This window comes from Anopheles darlingi, chromosome 2 (assembly GCF_943734745.1).
Source record: "Anopheles darlingi chromosome 2, idAnoDarlMG_H_01, whole genome shotgun sequence".
NCBI classification, from domain to species: Eukaryota; Metazoa; Arthropoda; class Insecta; order Diptera; family Culicidae; genus Anopheles; species Anopheles darlingi.
Genome location: NC_064874.1, coordinates 31,654,824 through 31,679,402, shown reverse-complemented (window position 1 = coordinate 31,679,402; position 24,579 = coordinate 31,654,824). Strand labels below are relative to the sequence as shown.

General features: G+C 44.3%; 1 protein-coding gene across 14 annotated transcripts in view; it reads right to left on the bottom strand.

Moving 5' to 3' along the window:
* Positions 1–24,579, bottom strand: part of LOC125950597 (peripheral plasma membrane protein CASK) — a 220,564-nt gene that overhangs the window by 163,828 nt on the left and 32,157 nt on the right. For 13 of the 14 annotated variants that reach the window (XM_049678733.1, XM_049678738.1, XM_049678743.1 and 10 more), the window contains exons 3-11: positions 23,546–23,658; positions 17,255–17,360; positions 12,671–12,748; positions 12,009–12,190; positions 9,687–9,746; positions 3,309–3,484; positions 2,865–2,987; positions 2,559–2,706; positions 605–783 (exon numbers count right to left, since the gene is read on the bottom strand). In XM_049678733.1, the coding sequence (XP_049534690.1) occupies positions 605–783; positions 2,559–2,706; positions 2,865–2,987; positions 3,309–3,484; positions 9,687–9,746; positions 12,009–12,190; positions 12,671–12,748; positions 17,255–17,360; positions 23,546–23,658 (1,165 nt within the window). The remainder of the gene's footprint in view (positions 1–604; positions 784–2,558; positions 2,707–2,864; positions 2,988–3,308; positions 3,485–9,686; positions 9,747–12,008; positions 12,191–12,670; positions 12,749–17,254; positions 17,361–23,545; positions 23,659–24,579) is intronic. The other variant, XM_049678745.1, reaches the window with a different exon arrangement.

The following is a 24,579-nucleotide window of genomic DNA, read 5'->3' as shown; positions in this document are numbered from 1 at the left end:
ACGAGATGACGTCCCAGTACAGTAATGACCGCAGGCAGACAGGCAGGCAGGCAGGCAGTCAGGCAGACAGGGTGGTAGGCATTCCGTAAACCATTTGGCAGGTTCACGGTTTTGTCGTTTTTGGTCGTTTAATTGATTTAAGGATTTTGCGATTGCGTAGCGTTGTTGTGCACAAACACAAACGGCATGTGACATCGTGTCGTTGAACGGATTCGGATGGCGGCGCGCCCGAGAAGCCCCCCGGAATGATGGTGGTGGTGGTGTGCGGTGAGATGAAAAAAAGAACGAAAAAAAAATAAATCAAAAAACATCAATCAAAAATCAGTAACGAGAAACGGAAGTAAGATAGAGAGAAAAAGAGAAAGAGAGAGAGAGAGAGAGAGACATGAGTTAGAATGAAAACAACACAACGAGCGTTTGAGGGTGCCAGCAGATTTATGGGCAGGCTCTCCCATTGCTGCGCCGTATTGGATTCGAGGCCAACTCTCGTCCTCCTCACAAACGCCGGACTAGTAGCCTACTACTACCAGGAGAGGAGCAACGGGCTACTGTGCTCGGGGTATCGGTAAGGGAAGTACAGCAAAACGAAAACGAAATGCATTACCTGCAGTAGCTCGTGCAGCTTCGCATCACGCAGCATACCGGTCAGCACGTCCGGGTCGCAGTTGGCATCTTGCAAAGCAATGATATCGTCTAATGAATCGAGAATCTTCTGGATCGCCTCCAGACCCGCCTCCTCGTCGGCCCACTCGTTCAGGCTCTCCGATGCGGTACCGAGTGCCACTGCAGATTGTTTCGCGCGGTTCGCGGGGAGCAACAGACGGGTTGATACGGGTTCGTGCATTAGCCACCGCGAGAGGTAGTAGGGCGGTGTGGTAAAGAAAACGGGAAAAAAACGTGGAAAGAAGAAGAAGAAGAAACGTAGAAAAGACAGAACCCATAAGCATAAACAGCAACAGCAACAACAACGATGAGCGTTTTTGGTTGGCAAACAAACGCGTTCATGGTTTCAAGTCTCTAAAACATCTAAACACAGAACGTTCCAGACAGAGTGGCCAGGCTAGGGCAGGCCAGGCGGCTTTTCGGTAAGGATAGCGAAGGAACTGAGAGCAACAAGAGCAACGAAATCATAACATTCGGTATAATTTTATCGACAAACAAATTAAAATTATTGTCCTGCCTGATCTCAAATCATAAACATCTCACTGATCATATCTGCTTCCCTCCGTTGATACGCAATCATTAAAACACTCCATAATGAATGATTTTAGATGAATGAAAGAAGCCTCCGATCACTTTCAATCAGATCGTGGACCCTAAACGATCAACAATTTCCCATCGACTAACGACGTTTCCGCCATTTATACGCCCACAGCGGCCAATCTCAGTTTCCCAGCGCACCAAGAGACAATTGCAACAAAAAGCAGCAGCAGCAGCAGCACCATCCAAGTGTATCATTTAAACATTATCATCTTTAATCGGTCGGTGAGCACCAGACCGTGGCCGCTGGTAATAAAAAGAACCCTCAACGCGTACGATTGGATCATAAAAATCAAATAAAAAAACCGAGAGAGAGAGCCAAGCACTAACCGAAGAGTGCTGGCACCATCTTGCGGAGTGCTATCGGTATCGGCACACAAGTCCACAGGCGCAGTGTAGTAACACGTACTTGCTCGAAATGGCCAAAAGGGCCACATCCACGTGCCGATAACCCCGTTCCCTTCCACCCGGTCACACCCACCGTGTACTCAGGTAGATCAACAAGTAGTGCCGCTGCCACTGCCACGCAGACGCCAACGGAATGCTTTAGCAACAATCTCACGCAACAAAACGCGAAACTCAATATACCACACCGAAGGGTGATCACCCGGAGTCTTCGCATCAAATGGACACCACTGTTCAATGGCAGAGGAAAAAGAAGTGGTACCACTTTCCAAAATGGCTACCCGTGGTTTGTGCCGTTGACATAAGGCAGACACTACTGCGGCAGCCAGCAGGATGTGACATCATTAAACAATCATGCTGCTGCTCTGTACGGCACGAACGAAAATGGCCAGCAGTGGTCCGTTGGTCTGGTCTAGCAGGCGCAGTGTTCTCCCTTTCCCAAACTCCCTTGTGGCCAACCGTGTGGCCTCTACCGCAGGTTACTTTATTTGTCCGGCGCAATAAATTACCTTGTCCCGCTCAAAACGCAACCAAAGGAGTAATAGAAGGAACGTGAAAAGACCGGACATATTTCACATTATGTCGTAATTAGGTTATCCGCTTCATACCACCTAAGATCCCACTAATTGGCCATTATATACATTTCGAATAGCAGTTCGAAGAAGCGCTTGCTCAATTACGTACGCTGAGTACACTTTCTAAACAAAGGAGCATTTGGGAAATACCAAAACTACGGGAGCTCTACTAGCAGTCCTTGGTCCATCAACTAAATCACCCAAAACAATGCCTTCGAAACGGCCAAACACACACACACACAGACGCACACAGTGCACTTCAAAACCATAAACCACTAAACGTGTCTTCGACGAACAGCCTCACGAGTTGAAACTTACTTGAGTCGGTGTCAGCACAGCAGAGCGGATCCATGGCAACGCCGCCGGCTACGGTTTGGACGGCGGCTTTCAGTTTGCGACGTGCATTGTAGCGCTTCAGCTCTTCGACCGTGTCTCCCAGATGGATCCGTTGCAGCTTATCCCGATCCTGCAAGACCAAGATGTCCCGACCCCCGGGGGGGGTGGTTGCATGAGCTAAAACCTTGAACACTCGTCGTCGACGTCGTCGTCGTCGTCGTCGTCTGCGATTTCCAGTCAAGCCAAGGGCCATGACAGCAGTAAGAAGCCGCCCATCGGTCCACTTACCCGTATCCAAGGATGTTCGAGAATCTCCGATATCGTCGGACGGTTGATGGGATTAAGGGCCAGCATCTTGAGGACGAGATCCTTGGCGGTGCTCGAAACATGCTTCCACTCGGGCGTATCAAGCTGTACGGGAATTGGTGTTTTCCAAGCAAAGATTACTTCATCCACATACTCATACACACACATACAGACGGCCCTGTCCCTGTCCTAATATCTCGTAAACGAGAACGACATTCCCGGACGGACGGCGGACCACCCTGAAGGAGTTGTCATATTGCAATCTGTATATTAAATTCCATCCCGTTCGAACAGAAATGCCAAACCCGTCTTGCTTGACACCCGCGGCTGGCATCTTGTCGTTCGAGTCTTTTTCGATTCGATTCCGTATCCGATCGGATCCACACACACACACCCCCCCCCCCCCCTCGGCCACCGTCTACTTACCGTTACACGTCCTCGTGTGATTGCATCCTGGAGGCGTTTGCCGGAGCCGTGAAAGGGCAAGCGACCGGATAGGAGAACGTGCAGCATGACGCCGGCACCCCAGACATCGCACGGTTTCCCATAAACGCGGCGTGCCACCACCTCCGGTGCGATATAGTGGGGGCATCCTACTCGTCCTGTTCTCGCACGTTCCGATGCCGCACGATCGACCATTCCATCCGGACCATTGACAGCGTTCAAAGTGATATGCAAAGAATATGGAAAAGAAAAGTACGACATTATAGTTTCGCTCGCTGGTGCTTTGCAGCTAGATTCATATGAAGGCAGTTAGTGTTCATACAGAGTTTTCAGCACGAGGATTAAGAAAATGGAGACGGATATGAGGATAGCTAAAAGGCGGATACTTCTTCTTCGCTGCACTTCAATACAAAAGCATAACGCAAGCGAATACATACATCCTATGAAATATGATTTTTATTAACCCTACGACAACGATTCTGCAAACACGATTCTGTCTCGTTGAACAGTGCATTGCTTTTGTTTTCCGCAACCATACATTGGTAGGTTAATACTCAATTTGATTACAAAAATTCATTACAAAAGTATGCGAATATAACCAAAAGAAAAGAAAATGTTTTGCAAGAATAACGAAGGGTGACAATTTTTGCGATCTATGAAACCATTAGAGTGAAAATATTCGAATGCCAAAGTGCTGAAGAAATGCTCTGGCAAATTAATTCAGATTGTGAAATTCGTGAAAGCGACAATACAAAGCGTGGAATGATCCCGATAGTTCCATTCAATGCCAAACGAACCTCGAACAAAGTAAAGCTGGTATAAAAACACAAACCATGTACCGTCGTATCAAAAGAGATTTAACATCTTCATTATTGATTTTTCAGTTATGTATTATCTCTGTCGGGGGAGCGGATAAAAAAACTCCAACAAACCCTAATGTTCTCACCCATCGGACAAAATCCCAGCACTTACTTCCAATGAACCGTAAAAAACTAATGTTCTAACACACAAAATATCACGATCACCTTTCCATGTCACGTACGGCACCCGAAGAGCCCCAGAAAGATATCATTCCTCGTCACTACCTCCGTTTGGTCAGTAACGAAGAGGTCCTTTACTTCATTGGTGAGCCTTAGTTCATTTTAATAAATTGCTCCATTGCGTCTGGCCGGTCCACTCTTAACCAGAAAGTGATCCTAGGCTAGCGAAGCGAAGATAGACCAAAGGATAGATGCTTCTGACAAATTGAGTGTGATTCAGCATTCAGGAAACGTTCTCTCGGAAGTACTGTTCGGTATGCGATAAGCAACCAACAATGGAAGGGACGGCAGATTCAGTAGAACCGTAACCGATATTTAGCATTAAACGGTTCCGAGGAAAAGATGTACCTAGTGCTTTTCCTAGGGTTTCTATCAAACAATCTATCAAGAGATGCTCAGATAAGAGGAGCAATGTCGTGAGGCACTCTCGCTCCATTTAGGGTCAGGCATGATCAGGCGTGACAAAACAATCCTTATGGAAAGATGTTAGCGATGGGACAGGTGCGCTTATGTACAATAAACATGGAACCCGATGGTCTATCTTTCTTCACTTTTTAATTTAATTTAAATTGATAATATCTTTACCTTGTTTCAATTCAATATACGTAGCAGATGCATTCAAAATTATAATCTTACAATAGTTGCTGACAAAAATCTATCAGAGTCACCATTGGATGCAGATTTTATCAAAAATGTCTTCGCCTTTCACAACGAATATACGAATACGTGAAAGATGTGGAATCCTCCAATATCCAGTATTTCATTCGCATGCATGCCCTCTCAATAACGATTTTAAAACATTTACGGAAAACTAAACCAACCGAAAGTGCCTTCAGGACCGCTGCCATGACCAGACACACATAAACTTTCTAATTTATCATCCAAACTTTCAGCTTATCCTAAGCAAAGAGCTGCGATTACTCAAAGGGTATCCGGTGAGGGTCCGGTGCTAAAACAACTTTCATTCTGGCCATCCCAGCGAACGAGCGAGCGCACGTCTGGCCGGATTTTAACTCTTGGTCTTTTTCCGTACCGGGCATGGTTCTAGGTTCCCCATCTGGCACGGTACACACGATCAGAGTCCCAAAGGACCAAACTACTTACATAACCACAATCTTATTCCGTCTTTTCATCAAGCTAAACACAGTGTCATTCGCCGGGAGAACACTTTCACCAAGTTTCGGTTTCGTCCAGAAGTTCCCCGAACCGGCCGTCCTAAACGCCGCCCATGCCCGTGCTGACTAAATATTTAAGCATGTTCCGTCTCTGTTGCCGAAAGCTGATGGTGAAAGTTTTCGGACAGCTCGTTGAACCGGGATGGCCAGGAAGGATAAACAAACTGCCCACATGTAACGCGTACGGTGTAGTCAAATACTGTAGTTGTAGCTTCGGTCCCGCCATGTCAAAATATTTACAATAAACCGAAAATGAATACGTTACATAGGAATAATAGTGTCTGTGAGGAATATTATGAATTACTAGCTGCCCCGACAGACTTCGTACTGTCTTTGATCGGTCGTGGGTTTATCGTAAACAGGAGCTTTGAAATTTCAGTAGATATAATTTTATCTATTCCATAATTTGGTCATATTCGATTTATCAGTGAACCAAATCAATAGCTAGGTCCGTTAGTGATGTGAGAAATAGAGATGCGACATGCTTGTAAATATGAGCTGGAAAGTTAACATGATGTTTGAGTTTTAAGGCTTTGCTTTTTGGGTTAAATGACGTCATTTGGAACCACGAATTATATTTTCCCAAGTATTTTTTAAAAGAAGTTTGACTTTAGGCTTGCACATAGCTCGTTAAGTTCAAATGCTGTGTATTTAACGGCATTACAATACTACACATTTGATTCATTTTTCCGCTGAATACGATGATTTACATAGTCACATGGTAGATCATAACTAAAAGCACCGTTGAAGTACGGTATTAACTCAAACGTCGATCGATCAGATCGAGGGTCTTTCTTTTCTCTCGGACATTCTCGGTGATCATTCCAATCGCAAGCCATTCCTGATAGATAGGATATGTTGGTATTGCTTTCTATTACTATTCGGTTACTGCTGCTTTATATGTTTGTGCATGCAATTCCGATCGTTTACCATTCATAATCCGATACGTTTAAAATCGTTAATGATAAGAGGCTCGTAAATCAATAGTCGAAAATTAATATAATTCTTGATCAATTCACAACAATATTTCACAACTGAATAAGTTTTTGTTATTGTTTCATGTGAATTGATTTGTGAAATTTAAAGCAACTTCTTAATTAACTCATGACTTAAGTAAACTTAAGAAATTGTTAGGAAAATTTAAACCAACAATAGATTGGTTTCCACCTCAGCCGGGCTCTTTCTCTCTCTCTCTCTCTCTCTCTCTCTCTCTCTCTCTCTCTCTCTCTCTCTCTCTCTCTCTCTCTCTCTCTCTCTCTCTCTCTCTCTCTCTCTCGTTCTTTTCCTTAACATCTATTGGTCTCATTTTTAAAATTATTATAAAAATTATTACCATGAATTAAACGCAACTATCTAACCTTCCCACCCCTCACTCTGCTCTGCAAGATGTACGGAATGGAGGGTGGTGATGGTAGATAGGTGAAAGAAGCAAGTAAAAGAGTATTAAGTGAATCCAATCGGTTTAGAGACCATCAAAACCTAGGAAACGACTCCCATATTGCCCTAGGACGTATTTTAAGGATTGGGGTTGTAAGGAAGCTCTCCTTTCCCCTCATCCGATGTAGACCAAATTTTGTCTTATAGTTTTTCAGATGACCATCAACAATTGTGCAAGTTTTAATGGTATTCGGTTCATAACTCGCGGAGTAATGAATGTTTTTAACAATCAAGTGTTAGAGAAGGGCATGAAGGAAGGTAGCGGGGGGTTTCTAACCATGCCTATAGCACTCACCGGCCCCAAAAACCCCCACATACCAAATTTGGAGTCAATCGGTCCAGTAGTTTCGGAGTCTATACCGGACATCCGGACAGACACATTCATTTTTATATATATAGATTAAGATTATAAAATACTGGCAGTCAACGTAAATAAATGGCAACTAAATTGCACGCAGCGACAGTTTGGAACCCAATAAGTGATTTAAGATAAGAAGTAAGCAATCTCTTGTCGCAATTTATAACAAATGTTCTTGTAGAACTTGTAGAAATATAGCTTGCAGAAATGTTTGGTAATAAAATGCACTTTTTTCGTGAAAAACGTAGTTGAAATGAAATGAAATTTGCGAATCATGATTTTAAATCCAAAACGACTTTCAAACATCAAAAACCGTGTTGTGCATGAATCGTGAGGAGTCTCCTAAGCAAAAGCAACATCCTACAAACTCATTCCACAAAAACCAATTCATATGTACACCGCTTAAAGAGTGAGCAGTGTTTTTAAAATTTGCTTTAAACCCCCCCCCCCCCCCCCCATACAATTACCCTTCATTACGTACCACATTTTTGTTCCCCCCCCCCCCCTGCCCCAAACAAGCATTAGTGGTGGTGGAAGTTAAACACCGTGACGTTGAGTAAATTTTCTTGTCATCACGATTTGAGAAGCTCGTAAAATGCTCGCAATGGAATGCTACGCGTGTGTAGCGCTGGGAGGGGGTATAGTGCCAATCATGCTGATGGATGGTAACACTCATTTTACGATCTTGGGCGCACTTTTTTCGCTCCACTCATACACAGTGTCAGATGGAACGCTTAGAACCGACAAACTGTACATAGTCATTTCATGGGTACATAAAAATTGAAATGTTCTACCCGGGGTGAGGCGACTCTAATGGTAAAGCGAGACTGTAAAATATAACCTCTCGGCTTGCTTGGTTTTACCGGTTTGTGGGTTGAAAAAATCTGTTGAAGAAAAAAAAGAGCATCACAAATGGTGCACGAGGTTCGTTACCAACAACACTACACAAATCGCAAGCACTTCAGCTCTGCACTTTGAATTTGTACTTCTCGTCGCATAAACGACATCATGACCGCCGAGCGAACATCAAATGATTCATTTCATCGCGTGGTAAGAGACTGAATATCTGAAGCAGTTTCCGATCGATCCAAGAATCTACAGCTACTGCACTCTGCTAAGGCTTCTCAACCGTAAACCTGTCACCATTTCACGCTCCCTGACAAAGTCGCTAACGAAATTCCCTTTGAGCAAAACTTTTCTCATTTCATGCAAATGTCAAACCAAGACATTACAAACGACGGACGGACGGACGGCTTACCACATTTTCTCACCAAACCGATTTTCCGATGAGCCGTTCGATTGATCCGAAAAGAGCATTCTTAAGACCTCCGCCCTCCGAGTACCCTTCCGCTAGCCGCTGCGCAAAGTTGACGATGGATTCTGATGCCTGAACTTCATGTTTGCTATCCAACTGTCCCGATCAAGTCCAACTCATTATGACTTTCGGGTTCGCAGCAGGATAACTTGGGAAGACTAATCTACTCTCGGCTGATTCCATTGATTCAAATCTGTTGAAACATTAACCTCGACGTAATAGCGCCCCCTCCCTCCGCCCTGTTGCGGACGTTAAAACGTCACACACCCGACGTTAAATCGCTAGGAAAAATGGAACATTTTATCGAGTTGCTTCGAGCAGATAGCAGCTTGTGCCGACGTGGCAGAATTGCTAAGGTTTTGTGTCAATCACGCCAGTGCCTTTAGCAGCCGGTTCTATCCAAGTGCAAAAGCGGATCGGAGTGGAGCGGAGGGTGCGGAGTGCTTTCTTTCGCGCGTGAAGGTGTCGTGTCGCCAAGTGTGTGTGTGTGTGTGTGTTTTGTGAGCGCACGACGCGTGTACTAACTGTCATTAGCCGCGGTGTCACTCGGAAGCAATTCAACTAAACAATGAAACCGGTGTGTGTGTGTGTGTGTGTGAGTGTGTCCGTGTATGTGTGCCACCGGGAGCGACTGACTTCATTTTGAGGTACCCAAAATGGAATCGAAAAGAGAACGGGACGCCTGCCAGCAGAAGCAGAAGCTCTACTAAGGGACGAAAATTAGAAACAGTCGAACACAAAGTCGAAGTGAATAATGAATGTGTGAGCTGCTGCCGGCTGCCGGCTGCTGCTGCTGCTGTGGGTTGGATCGGAGGGTCCGTGCCGTTTCACCAACCACACCGTGGTGCAGACTCAGATTGATGTGAACGATAAAGCAGTGAACCGTGAAGAAAATGGCGAACCAAATCGGAAGATGAGCAAACAGAAAGCGAGAAAATTGCACACAGAAATAACACACACCGCATACACACACACACACCAGCGACGCCAGCATCATTGCTTGCTTGCTTGCTTGCTCGCTTGCTTTTTGCTTACCCTCGGCATCGAGCTTCAGATAGAGCTTTCCTTTTGGACTCAAAAACTGCCGGTGAGGGTCTGGAAGATGTACCACCGACGGCCGACCAACCATTCCGGTGTTCGCAGGTGCCCATTCCCCCCACCCCCCGGAAGACGCGCGCACAATATGAAGGTACAAATGGTTGGTTAGTTGGAGTTGGAGTTGGGTTTGTGATCCCAAGATTTACACCGACCACGATCCACGACCGACCACCAACCCGTCCCAAATGGTCCGCCCGAAGCCCGACCAGACACCGTTGGCCAAACGATTGATCGAAAAAAAACGAAATCCAAGAAGAAGAAAAAAGAGAGAGAGCGATGGAGAGAGAAAGAGAAGAAAATAGAGAGAGGATGAATGGAAAAGAAACAAACCCGGAAACGAAGATTGTGAAATCGCAATCTAAAGGATGGCGGAACCAACTCTTGCACAAACGAACCGAACCAAACGAACGAAGATGCAGCGCGCACACACACACACACACCGGACACAGACAGATGCAAGAACGTACGTTTGGCGGATGGTGGAGGAGCTTTCGAGATAAAATAATAAAACTTTTTCAATGTCTTTACCATTATCGTTGTGGCGAATGTGAATTGGAAATAAATGAGATCCACAAGGTAACCGCACCGCTGGTGCTGGTGGTGGTGTTGGTTCTGTCAATGCTGGTTAGCAGTTATGTTCCGCATGGTCGGATCAGACAAGCAGCTAGCAGAATATGCTCCCGCCCTATAAAGAGGCTCCGCGCAGACACACATTTTCTTTGTATTTCCAGTTCCTTTTCCGACAGAAGCTGCCCGAACCAGGTGATGGTCCCGGCAAAACTACAAAACTAGCTTCCAGCGCTTCGAGTTAAATTGAATTGAAATCTTCAAAGCACTTTTCGGGCGGAAGCAGTTTCCCTCGGTTACCTGGTTCCAAAGGTTCTTTCTCCTCTTCAAAGCATTCGTCCAAAGATGGATATCAATCTGTCTTGTGTGCCGGAAATCCGCACACACACACACGCGCGCGCGCGCGAACAAAAAAAAAGATTAATCAAAGGGAAACATCTATTCTGCAACAAAGTGAGAACGAGTAAACTTCCTGCCGTTGGTTGCTAACCTTTTTAACCGAGCATGTAATACGGTCGGTGGTTGCTATGTCCGAAAAGCAAGGCATTCAACCGTACACACACCGCCGCACGCACTCAAACGGATCTACATGGTTTGCTGGCGAGCGAATGGAGCGAACAAAACCCTTGCCCACTAGTCGACGGATAGTCGCGTCGGTAACGGCTGTTGCTTGTGGACCCTGGGGCACATTGAAAGCCAGCCGGGCAGCCGGGCAGCCGCCTTCTATCTTGCCGTCAATCTTCGCTTCCGGTCCGACATCGCAACATGTGTTCGAACAACGGTTCCACTCGAAAGCTGCCGCTCTTCATAGTTCAAAATCATCCCCATTAATGTGTTTCCAGTGTCCGCCAGGGGTTTGCTCATCCGGTCCACGATCCGGCGTACCGTTTGCTGACGAAACACCGGTTAACCTACGCGAGCGCGCCACGGTTGGTCCCCATCCAACCCCCCCAACGGGGAGCCAGCTAAACCGACGATTTGGACAACACAAAGCGGGTGTTTCCTGGGGAAACCACACAAACAAAAACGGTAGAATGCGAGTGATGGTTAAAAGTGAAACGTTCATCAACTGTCGATTTGGGGCTTTCAATTAATTATCCGTCGCCATGGGTCGCCGCCATCCGGAGTAGTGCCAGCAGCAGGAACTATCGCTGCAACTAGCAGCACAATTTTATGGCCGTGTTAAACGTGCAGGTTTTGTTGTTCAACGTTTCAAAATACAGCACTACGCTGTGGTTGATTAGAATTTGCAATAAGGAGGATTTTGATGTTGACTAAAAGATTCAAAATACCATCAACCATTCAAAATATCAATTTTCTTTTGCCATTTGGGATTTGTTTATAGTTACACTGAATCGACAAATGAATACACCATGTTCTCTCATAAACCTCAATAAACGGGAAGGAAAAAACCTACAACGATCTACCAAAAACACTGAATTCTGGCATTTACATTGATTGAATTGGAAACGCTCAAACTCATCCATCAAAAGCCGTTACGATGTGTTTCTCCATTCACGACGATCCAACCCCCAAAAGTATAGAAACTTACCTAGAACAAAATGAAACCCCACGTGTGACGCACACAATGAGCCCCTTTTTTTCGGAAAATGGCATCCCGGAAGCCTAACAAAAGCTCGCTTTATCACGTCCACACACACACACAAACGCACACGCACAGGCGATACTTACCATGCGTCTCCACCGAATCGCGCCCACTCGGAAGCTGCACGGCCGATCCGAACCCGCCCAGCTTGACGGGCGCTGAATTATCTGCGGTTGCCAGAAGGGCACAGGCCGGCCGAACATCCCGATGAATGATATCGTTCTCGTGACAGTAGCGCAGTGCCTCCAGTATTTGGCGCATGTAGTGGCTGAAAAGAGGGGATTCATAACGTCCGAATGGAATGAAAAATCGTTTAGATGACCGTGGCCACAAAAAGCGGGCAATCTCTTCTACAAAGCTTTAGATTCTCGCAACCGCACGACTCTTTTTACAGCAGAGTATTATTGAATATGTTTGCATTAGAAGTAGCAAAAGAAAATGTGAATCGATTAAAGTATCGAAAAGAATAATCTAAACTTTCAGCATGTACGATAACTAAGTGGAAAACAAATAGTAAAATATCTAAATAATATCTACGAAGGACTAATATTACTTAACTGAAAGGATTAATATGACTTAACAAATTGACTGTAGAAATTACGAAAGAAATTCAGCCTTTTTTTCTTTTAAAACTTCACTAGCACCAGGCTACACCAAACATCATAAGGCGAACGCTTCGGCTCAGCTTTAGATCTCGCATTAGATGAGTGAATCAAATATTTGCTCAGAAATGAAACAGTATACTTACCACGCTACAGCTTCACTGTAAACAAATCCGGCCACGGCACGGCGAACCACTTCGAAGCAAATGTCCGATCCTTCCATACTGTTGCGGATGCGAATGAAACGAGAACCAAAACCAGACCAAAGTAAGTATCAGTTTACGCTAGCATCAATGAACCAAGAACAAACATTTCCCATCCGGCCAGTCCAGTCCAGCCTTCTTACTACCAACAATCTGCCAAAGAAGCTAGGTCGGAACGCCGCGAGCATGGTAGAAAATTAAACGATAAACTGAGAGGAAAGCGAAGCTGCTACCCATCATCGGACGATACAATCATCCATCATGGTTTTACGCGTTTTTCGAACACTCATCATCAGCTATCGAAGAGGACGCTTTTCTCGCTGGCAAGCATAAAAGTGAACACTTGAAAGTAGAAAATCCCATCGTTAGTGACAAATCACGTCAATGAGCCGCTCGATTTCAGAGGAGCGCTACTTCTAGCATCTTTGCCGTTCGCGTAGATAGGATGTTGTAATTAAACATGATAAAATATGATAATTAGATCATTTTGGCAAAAAAAAACTTTTTACAAAAACGAAGAACATGCCCAAACGCACCATTCGGTATTCTGCTCGTGAAGAATGATTCATAATCCCTAACGCTGAGCAGAAGCAATAAATCACAGTACCACCAAGAAAGGCGGTACAACAACGATACATCATCAATTACATTGAATCCTTTATTTGGAATGAAAATTAGTATCATTTTTTACGTGTTAAGTAAAATATAATGGTACTACAACATGACAGAACACGAGAAGTATTTAAAGAAATGGAAATTAAAGTTCACTTTTTAAAGAGATTTGTTAAAAATATTTATTTTGTGACATTTTACCAAGTTTTGAAAGAGCAAGAACTCAAGCTGCCAAAATGAATAAAGGTAATGATGTTAGATAATATTTTTTATACAAACAGTGAACATGCTTAATGACATATCTGCAACGAAGATGTAACCTATGTTTTGATCCAAAATAATTGGATGATAATCATCACGGTAATGTAATTGATGTAGCTAAAATCAATCGGAGCATGCCAGCAGAAACCGTTGATGACTATTTCATCCAGAAACGCACACCCTTTTCCCCAGCTATCTTTCCCGTAGTAATCGATAACAAAGGCGTAGCTTAAATGTTGTGAAGCTAAAATCGAAACACCGCCTCGTCATACGTGACTGGACTTTCAATCTGAAAAAGGAAGCTCACACACATTCTGGCACAAGTGAGGCGCGAATGCTTCAATTTAAATCACAGCTATTAAACCAATAAGCCACGATGACTTCATACGGGCAAACGGTTTCAGTTGTAATCCATTTCGCACAACCCAGGCGCTGCTGCCAACCCAAAATGCACACTCAGGCTGCTGTCAGGAACTAAGTGAAGCACGAAATATGTTTGCTCGACTGCTCGCTAATTGCTCGCGGCATCTCGCTCCGGTTAAACGCACTCGGTACGTGCGAAATGCTAGAAACATCCGCTCTTATTTGGCGCTATAGGTGCCCATCATCGAATTGAGACTCATTCATTCCATCGTGTGTCCATTTCGTTAGCAAGGTACCATGTTGTTGATGATGAGGATTGGTTTTTTCCAGCGCAAAAACTAAATTTATTGAATTGGATGGAAAATGGATGGGACCGCGACGCGTGTATTGCGTTGTTGAAGAATGACTAACGTTTAATTTTGAACCATTTCGGGGTTTTAAGCTACGTAAACAAATGTTACCCAAAATTTAACAAACAACTTATATTATTTTTAAAGATTTGTAACGATCTAATTCATTACATTAATATCCAATCGCCATGTCACAGTAATATAATAAACAAAGGAGCCCGTCTTTGCATATCCTAAAAATCGATTTCCATTCTCCCATCCATCGAAATCCCGCCGGAACAATTCCAATAAAAAGTTATTGCATTTAATGAGCACAATAGCACAGACGCTGCTTGTCTGCTCGCAATCACTTCTCACAGCGAATTGCAGTCGATATCAACCATGTCTTCAATGTCAAGAAGTAGATTGTGCAGCCGGGAGTCTGCTGTAGACCAAGTTCTTCCTCACTGCTGAATCCAAAAAGTTTGCCCTACTCAGAAACATTGTTATTGGAATAGTTTACAATCAGCCGTTTAGCCACTTACAAACACCAACTCCGAGGAGAGAGCTCGATAGCTGCTATACGCTTCCCCGATACAGAAAGTGCAAGCTTTTCTTTGTTCATCGTACGGATATCGTCGCCCAAAGCGCGCTCCCAGACAATTCCGAACCATCATATGGATGGCCTTCCCACACAAACAAACAGTCGAGCTCAAACAAATCCTCACGTGGGCTCACATGTCGTCACACTCCTCTACGACGTCTACTGGCACCCCCACCCGCCCCTCATCGTCCCGTCTATCGAGCACAATCTAATTACACTAATTCGATCGAAGATGAAATGACCGGATTTTGGGTTTCTCCCTTCGGGTGACGGTTCTATGGGTCGGCATGCTTAAAGAATGGGCCGGGAAAACTTTCTAGATTTCTTCGGCACGGCCTATCAATTGGCGTCGTGAGGACCGTGCAGGACGACGATCATCATCCTTTCCACTCACTTTATACTGCCCATCAACCGCAATCGGAAGACTGTGCATTTTATCAAATTGAATTAGTTTGCTTCTGAGTCAGCAGATACATCCCGAGGGCGGTTTATCGTTGACCCAGCCAGTCGCTGGCCCGGAAATTCATCCACTCCCGCCAACTACCGCAAAATGATGCGACATTAAATTATGCTTGTAATCGTTCGAAGATGCGCATTATTCCTACGCACGCCAGACCCGACGGTGGTGCTGTGACTGGGCGTGTGGTCGTAACCGGCAGGAATATGTTTTTAACGAAGCTTTAGGCGATTCGAGCTTAAGAATTAGAAGAGGACGAGACAGCAGCAGACAAGAGCCAAGCCGAACTGGTATCGATCTGGTCGAGATGGGAAACTGGGAATCTCGAAACGATTGGGTCGAGATCCGCGGCGTCTACCTCACTCGCTGGGTAGGCGTTCAAATACACCCATAATCATAAAGATGATATACGAGATGAAACATGCTTATATAGGCTTTCGAAAGGCTGCGAAACGATATTTTTTATGAATAAAATATGCACCAGTTCATTCTTGAAGAGTCCAGCACCCTCCAACAACCACAAAAAAACCGGAGGTACAATCCGCTAAGAAATTCGATTCTTGTGTTGAACCATGCTTCGAAGCCCAGCCGCAAAAACGCATCTCGAGCAGAGCACATAAAACCACCACGATGATCGTAAATGTGTAAGAGGGTCGAGCGACGATTGTACCTTCTGCCTGATGCTGCTGCTGCTGCTGCTGAATTTCCATTTCACGCTAACGAACGTCCAAAACAATCAAAATACAAATGGATGCAGCTGTGCGCACGCACGTCCCTTTCGAGGCCGCATGTCGGAAAGTCAAGCAAACATATGCAATTGCGTGAAGGAGCAACAAAAAAGCCACATTTGAACGAGCATCTTTGATATAAGCAAAACGATCATGTGCAGATTTTGCCCACTACAGCAAACCTTAATCATGGCTTTTCGAGCACTACCGAAGGTTGTTCAACTAATCCGCCGCAACGAAAGTACTGCTAGAATGAACGATTCTGTCTTTTTCTATTTCATTATTCAACACAAACAGAATAGTTCAAAGCGTTCCAAGCGTATCAAGCAGAACGCAGATGTTGTTCCATGTTCACCAGCATTTTCAACATTTGAGTTACCATGGAACCTGAATATTTGATTTGCCAACGAACAGAATGTGATATATTCACCAGAAGCTCTATTCCATGAACACTCATAATACTCATAACAAGGAGAAGAACACGAATAGAAACGTTATCCAAAACGGATTTCCTTAGACACCAATACATAACAGAATTGAATACAAAAAACTGTTTATATAGAATAGCCGCTACATAAAAGCAACACTCGTGAATCATTACGACTCCTGTATGCCTAGAAATTATTGCCTAATTTGAAATATTAATGAATACGAAATGTTCCTTTGTCTCGATGGCGACAACAGTTGGTTCGCCTTGAACCACATCCATTTAAACCCCTCAACCGTAAAACCTCATCATTAAACATAGATATAGCGTGTACCATTGCATTCAATCTCAACCAGATTCTAGCAGCACCCCCGTGAACAAATCTCACGTGATGAATATCAGGCGTAGGGAAAATGAATGCGGAACAATGCGAACAATGCCATATGAGTAGCAGTAGCGGCGAATGAATCGTAACAGGATTTCTTCAGCTTAAGATTCCTTTCATGGCGCTCCTCCTTTCTAACCTAAGCAATTTAATATTTTGTACCATCGTGCTCTGAGAGCGAGAGTCAAACACTACCGACACCGGTATGAAATATGATCTTTAGCATTCCTCCTTTAGCGTTGAAAGCAAAAACCCTTTACAAAGTAAGATAAATTTCCTTCTCTCCCGTGGGAGAACAAAGTTCCGTTTTTGATATCAAATGGAAATGGCACGAAGCAAACGCCACACATTCTATACTTACTATTCGAACACCATGTACAGCATGCCTTCGGAGCTGTACGTTTCCAGCAGCTCGACGATATGCGGATGCTTCAGCATGTGACATATTGTTGCTTCGCGTTTCAAATCTGTGGAAGAAAAACCAAACAAATCGAGATAGAAAAAATATATTGAAATGATCGATGCTAATAGCGCCATGTTTTTAAGCCATATGTGCCATCGCGAACATTGTTTCGCCATACGTTCAAACATGCTTCATCAATTTTCACTTTATAAAACGGTGCTTGCTTAAACATGAAATAAGTACATTCGTTATTTTTGGGTGTATATGAAATAACTTCGAATAATCGATGAAATATATTATAACACTAAGTCCATATCGTTTATATAAAAGTTATAAATTAACGTCTCTTCATGATATACTGAAAACATTGTATAGAAAACATGAAAGGCCTCATAATCTCCAAAAAAACCCATTCGCAAGACCTTTACCAAATAATTACTAATTTTTCTCCTCTTTAAGAACGTTCATAAAACCAATCGCACAATTCACAACATCTGCTGTGCTGTTATGCTCTCCTTTCATATGGCGCAGTGATCGTGCGAGCACCGATCCCTCCCCATCCCTTCCGGAGGCCCTCCCTGTTTGGCCAGCACGGACCAGCATATAAATGAAACTTTTGCATTCATTAAAACGCGTTGAGCAGCTATAGCACGTCAGCAAGTCAGATGGAATCTCCAGCCCTCCAAAAGTGCTTGAGCGTAAGATGGTTTCCCGTAACCTTTCGCTGCTACTGCTGCTGCTGCTGCTGCTGCTCTTTATGCGAGCTCGCTCACATAAAATTCAACATCGCCGCGAGTCCGGAAATTGAATTCTTCACATCTCCGAAACACACTCACACGAACGGGAACCCAGTCCCCCATCTCAAAAGCCTCCATGCCATGCCTCCCTCGCAGCTATATCCCATCCCATGCATGTTTTGCCAAACGAGCGCACCACTGAGCCCCGTGAGAACGGTGACGAATGGTAGGTTAGCTGCGGTGGCCAAAACAATCCGTCTTAGCCTATACATTCCACCATGTATCACATGTTTCTGATGGTTTTGCGCTTTCGTGCCCGGATGCCAATGGCTTCCTATGCTCGAGCGTACTCGATCTCGAGGAGCACTGACTGAAATTATTTAGTTCACTTCACACCCGACCGTATTCCCAGAACGAACGCCAGAACGATTCCGCTGAGATTTGGGGCTGCGCCAGGCATACCGGACTCACTGCACATCGAACACTTATGGATCGTTTGGAGCTCACTGGCATGGCGTAAACGCTTGATACGGCTGGTGGCGGTGGTGGTCTGGTGTAATCACCGAACCCCGACCCTACAGCCGGATTCGTATCCCGACTACCCCGAAAACCCAATGGTCCACAATATAATTTACTAGGAAAAACGAAAGAAAAATCAATCATCGGGGCCACATGCAGAGTTTCCGTTAATGAAAACATCATCTTGAGAATTCAAACGATTCCTCGAACGACAGGATGTGGGTGGCGGGTCTCGGAGGAAACATAGAAAATTAAATATTGATCAGCAGGTTGCCTTTCCTTTTAGCCGCCACCAAACGGAATTGCAATTGACCTAACCGAAGGGGGCTCTTGCTACACGTTGGGTCGGTTTTCGACAGCTGGAGATGGAGGCAATAGCCTCACAAACACACACATACACACACACACACACATACAAAAAACATAACGGATCGATTTTCATTTCCATTCGACAGTTAACGAAATGTGGGTTAACATTTACCCCCAACCCCGGTATGCTGGCTTTTACAGTTTTTACCGTCCAATTTCGTCGGCCTACCCACCCGGCCTAGCCACCACATTCACAGTTCCGTTTCGGCCACTTTTTGCCAATTCGATATACTGTGCATTAGGATTTCATCGAGCACTGTTGGGTTAAAGCCAATAATGGTCCTGCCCATGCTTTTTGCATAAGTTATGGACCTCTCAGTGCACAACCAGCGTGAAAATGGTGATCGATAAGCTCTTAAGCGTTATGGTTTTTTATAAACCATTATTATTTAAGTAATTTTGCTCTCGTATGACGTTTTATGTACTTCAATTTCATGCAAGGCATGCTATGAAATGCGATACACGCAATGGCTACATTTTCCATTTGGCACTTTATCTTGGATCACTTTGGGGGAAAAAATCCTTGTGGATAAAGAAACAATTTGGGCTTTCCAGTTGTCCAGTGCATCAATAAAATGCCCGCCGTTGTATGTTCATTCAACACGTAAGACCACAAGCACGATGCTTTCAAGTGGTTTACATTCGACGAGAAGTAACTACACGTCGTTGATCGAAAAACAAACAGATTGATTCATTTATCTGTGCTCCTCAGCTAACACGGAGCATACGGAATGCTAGACATATGCGATGCACGATTTTCAAATTGCGTTACTAAACTGCCATTTATCCGCAGTAAAGCGCTTCACAAAACGGTAAATTAGTAAATTCCTCAGTAACACAGATTGTTCATTCAAGACTTTAAACTGATCAAGCTTTAAGCTGAATAAGACAAAATTTAATCAACGTGGAAACATAGACATCCCACGCTTACATAGCCACATGGCAGCCGCTTTGATCATCCGTCCTGCTGTCAGCCTCCGGGAGGATGCCAAGGAAAATATAATGTAAAACAAACGGAACGTTTCCGATGGCGCATGGAAAGAAATACCATTTCCATTTCCATTTTCGAAGCAGACACCCCGCCACCGAACATTCTACATTGTTTCGATGCGCGCAACTAATCGAAAAGAATGATGAGAGCCACACAGCATAATCTACGATAATTGTTTTCATTTTCCATTCATCCTAGACAGCGCGGTCGCGAACAAAGGCGGCTGGAACGCAAACGGCTGGGAAAGATGTTCTTCCCGGCTGCCCGGCAGATTGTGATCATGGGCCTCTGACTGAGACGTAATGCTTTGCAATCTAATGCACAAGTCTACTATGAATATTGTGCACGCGTTCTGGTGGGTTTCTGGTACAGCCTAGAAAGCCTAGAGAAACCATTGCCCATAGTTCGCCGTGCCGTGTCCAGAATACTAATCAGTACCAGCTGAGGGTAAAAAAAACATGCTCTGCCGTCGTTGTTCACGCAATTTGTTCGCATAATTTCAGACAGATGGACGCTTGGATAGAATGGTGGCGCGAAGCGAAAGCTTTCGGACTTTTCCGGTACGCCCAATGCACTTAACCCAACTTCAACATGGAAATGAAACCTGTCCTTCCATTACGAAAGACTGATGAGAAGGTTGGAAGATTTGAAGAAGAAAATCTCTTAATCAGGACTGTCCCGGATTTGTTTACACAAATCTTGATTCGTTTATGCTTGATTAGATTTCGTTGGCTTGAAATCGTTCATTTCTATTTTTGTTGTACATTTTTCTCCCTAGATTTACATCTCATTTTAGATGCAGATCACCGTAAAAACGCTATTGCGATCGGTTCGTATCTATTTTAAATTCCAATTATGGTTTGAACAAAACAATTTGCCGGGAAAGTTAAATGCATGTTGTTATCATCCAACGACCATTGCTATACTAGACATAACATTCCCGTACATATGTACGGAAGTGTTGACAATGAATGTTTAAACAAAAATGCGATGCTACAGTCACGTGCACACGCATAATAAACCAATTGACTGGAATAATCGATCAACATGATTGTATGGAAAATGGTGAACAGCAAACACTGTCGACTATTGCATTATCTACACCCTAGCAGCAGCATGATGAACTGAAACCACCAAACAATCAATCAATTGATACCTTCCTGTGCCCCACCAGCTAACCACGCGGTCTGGCAGTTTGTTCCGCAGCTGATCGGTTTCGGTTAATGTTTAATTCAACTTTCCGCGAACCAATCGCTTCCCAAGCAAGCAGCAAGTTTGCTAATACTCGCAGGAGCAACACTAATAGATAAACATTCTTCTTTTCGACCACTACGCCCAATGATACATAATTCATACACATCACTACCTTGCTTGCTTCCGGGAAATTTCGTACCATTTCCATTTCCAAGGGTTCGCTTCTTCGACTGTTCGGTAAACCTCAAACAGTCTTTGGCTAACGAGCGGTTTGGTTGAAACAGTAACTGCATCCCATCTACTAGCACTACGCCCGTCGCCGTCTGTCTTACTTACGGTACGATAAATCATGTCTACTTTCATTAATCTTCTCAAGATAATTGGCTTACTTTTCTACGCGCTCGCGTGCGCGTCTTCTTAGCGTTGACAACGATCTTGAGGTCACAAGCTGACACACCGCCAGAAACTCGTGTCCTGCTAACCGTGTATTTGCTACTGCATACACTTTCTTCGCCTTTTACTCGATGCTTGGTCCTGCCAAGAGCTCTTGGTAGGGCTTTCGTAGCGTAACTCCTTTCATTTTGTGAACCTTCAGGCTTCGAACGGTTCCCAACTCAAGTCCTAACCGAAACGCTAAACCTCTTCAGCTGTTGCTTAATTGTGCTGGGTGTTTGATATTTCTACAAAATTAATGCCACCAAAAAAGGGCAGAGCTAAGAGCGTGGCCTCACGGCAGTATTTGCGTTGATGGCGCCGATGATGTTGGCTGGCTGATGTGGAATAAATTCAATTTATACACCATCCCCGCCCACGTTTCACCACCACCACCATCCCATGCTAGCGCGGTCGCAAATCAAACTACAATTGCCACCAACTGTTTCCCATCCCATGGCGACGACGAGAGGTTCAGCAAAGTTCATTTCAATTAACATTGCCCATGCCGACAAGATGGTTGATGCCAGCAGCAATACGTAGAACCGGGTGCTTAACCGACTGCTGAAAGCGAACGAACGAACGAAGACTACCGCTAACCCAATGCCCAATGCGTGGTGTTTCACTTTCGTTCGCATGAATAATGATGCCGCCAGCGAACAACGAGCCCGGGCAATCAATCATTTTTGGGGTGCTATATAAGTCGTTTCAAATGCCGATTCGCACTCCCGGTGCTGGTGCCATCAAAATGAATTACACTTTATATGGAGCGAATGGGTGAGAAATCATTGGAAGCTGTGTGCGCTTCCATTCTCACCGGCAAGGTGGTATGCACGTTGAACCAATTTTTAATCAAATTTCACACAGTAGTTAAAATATAGCAATATGTTCAACCCTTGGCGTTTGCATTGAAAATCATTATTTAAAGTGATTGCGTGAGACGTCAAGCTTTCCTACCTCGTAGCACCCCTCCTTCCATAACCCTTCCTTCATACGCACAGGAAGGATGCCAAGTCGGCAGTCCGCAGGACCGCGTGCCGCTCTTCGGGCCGGAAATTCAAATTGTTAATTATAAATGTATAAAGGTAAGCAGAACCGACACGGAGGGTGCTACGGATGGTTTCTCGTTAAAAAAAATCCTCCCGCTCCAGGTAACCGGTGACGACGGGTAGCAGAAGTGAAAAGCCGATACAACCTCCCCCCGCCCCGCCCACCATTTGGGCACAGACAATCGTTGGGCCTTCCGAGAGGCACTAAAATCTCTCTCTACCTCACAGCGCGAGCGATGCTAGGCGAAGCGGAAAACGCACCGCTTATACTCCACGTGTTGATAACAATCGGCTCCGGGTTTCGTTCCGTGCGAAAATGTTTAACGTTACCACAAGCGCCTCGTTTGGATGCCTTGAAAGGCTAGCGGTTAGCGAAAGGAAGAGAGGGTGAGAGAGAGAGAGCAATATATCCATCCAGGACCATGTGCTTTAGCATAGCATCCCTGCCGCTACTTTCACTCGTTTAGGAGTGAAGCAGCGCTAATTCGCTCTTCTACTGAAACTAACTTCGACGTAGCCCGCGGATTGTATCATCACGGGAGCACATGAACCTGTCAACATTCCGGCAATGCTAAAACCTCCGATTTCCGACCGAGGCCGATAAATGTGATGAGCTGTGGAATGTTGGAACACGAGATTATGCTTCAGCGATCTAACGAGGCCTCACGAAAGGTGAAGAGCCAGAAAGTACGCCTTGTTTGGTTTTATCCCTCGAGTTTAACCTGCTGTGCAAGCAGTTCAAGCATGAAAACACTAATCGCGGAAGACACAAAGTTGAGCAGCTGCTTAGCAAGAAGTCGATGTAAGGCGTCACCATCAATTTAAAATGAAATGTTACTTGTGTTAAAATAGGCAGTTATCAAAAATGAATGATAATAATTGTCTTTGTTATAGAGTACTTTAAGTTACTTATTTTAAACCTACATTTTACAGCTTCTCTTACGATTCTGCTACTTACCAGATGTGCTTAAACCGGGACTGGCGGTGAACTTGGCAACGTCCACAATTTTGACCGCAAATTGTTGGTTCGATTCTCGATGGATACACCGCCGGACGATGGAAAATGGACCCCTGGAAAGTAAAGAAGAATAACAGATATTCGATCAGTTAAAGGATGCAGCTGAAAGTTAAAACAAGTTTAAATTTATCACACCTTCAACAGATAGCAGTTAAATTACGCATCCAACCTTCAATAACTTACCTTAAATATACTGAACATCCGCATTTAATGCTACCAAATACTAGTGTGTATCCTTTCCCACCAGCAACCAACATCGAATTCGCTTTAACATGTCAGCAAAACAATCATAACGATGCAAGCAACATTGCATTTGTCGCACTGACCGTATTTGATTTGCTCTTCGTATTTTAAATTATGCAAATTAATTGCCTAATTACATCCAAACGAATTAAGTACGTCATTGTCACCGCTAGCGACGGTGTACGTTTCATAAAAATCCATTATTGTGCCAACGATCCGTCACAGGAGAGCCACACTAATTACCTTTCACTTCTCGTCCCATCCATCCTGCATGGTTGCGATGAATCCTTGCCATTATAATTTACTTCACCATAAGCACACGCCTTAGTCCCAAGCTTTAATGCAAACGTTTGTAGAAACGAACCTATAGCATGACATTTTCAGTATCTTATTTGCAAACAGGATTTGTAAAAAAAAAGGATATTCCGAATTGTTGTTCAAATTGTTTAGAAAAATGTTCAAATTCTAAAAGCCATACAACGCCCTATCGTATTCCAAAATCCAAAAATGCGGAATCCCAAAGCATAAAGTCTAAGCAAGCAGAGTGGCTCTGTTCGCTTTTTAATACACAATATACCCGATTCTCGTGATCACATTCGTTGCTAAGGAACGCCCCCAAAGCGGAGCGTACTTGCTACTAAAGTTTGATATTCTACGAAATAATTGAATGTATTTTCATCGCTATTTTCGCTCCTCGGGCAACTGATACCTAGAAGCGCATGAATTGCAGG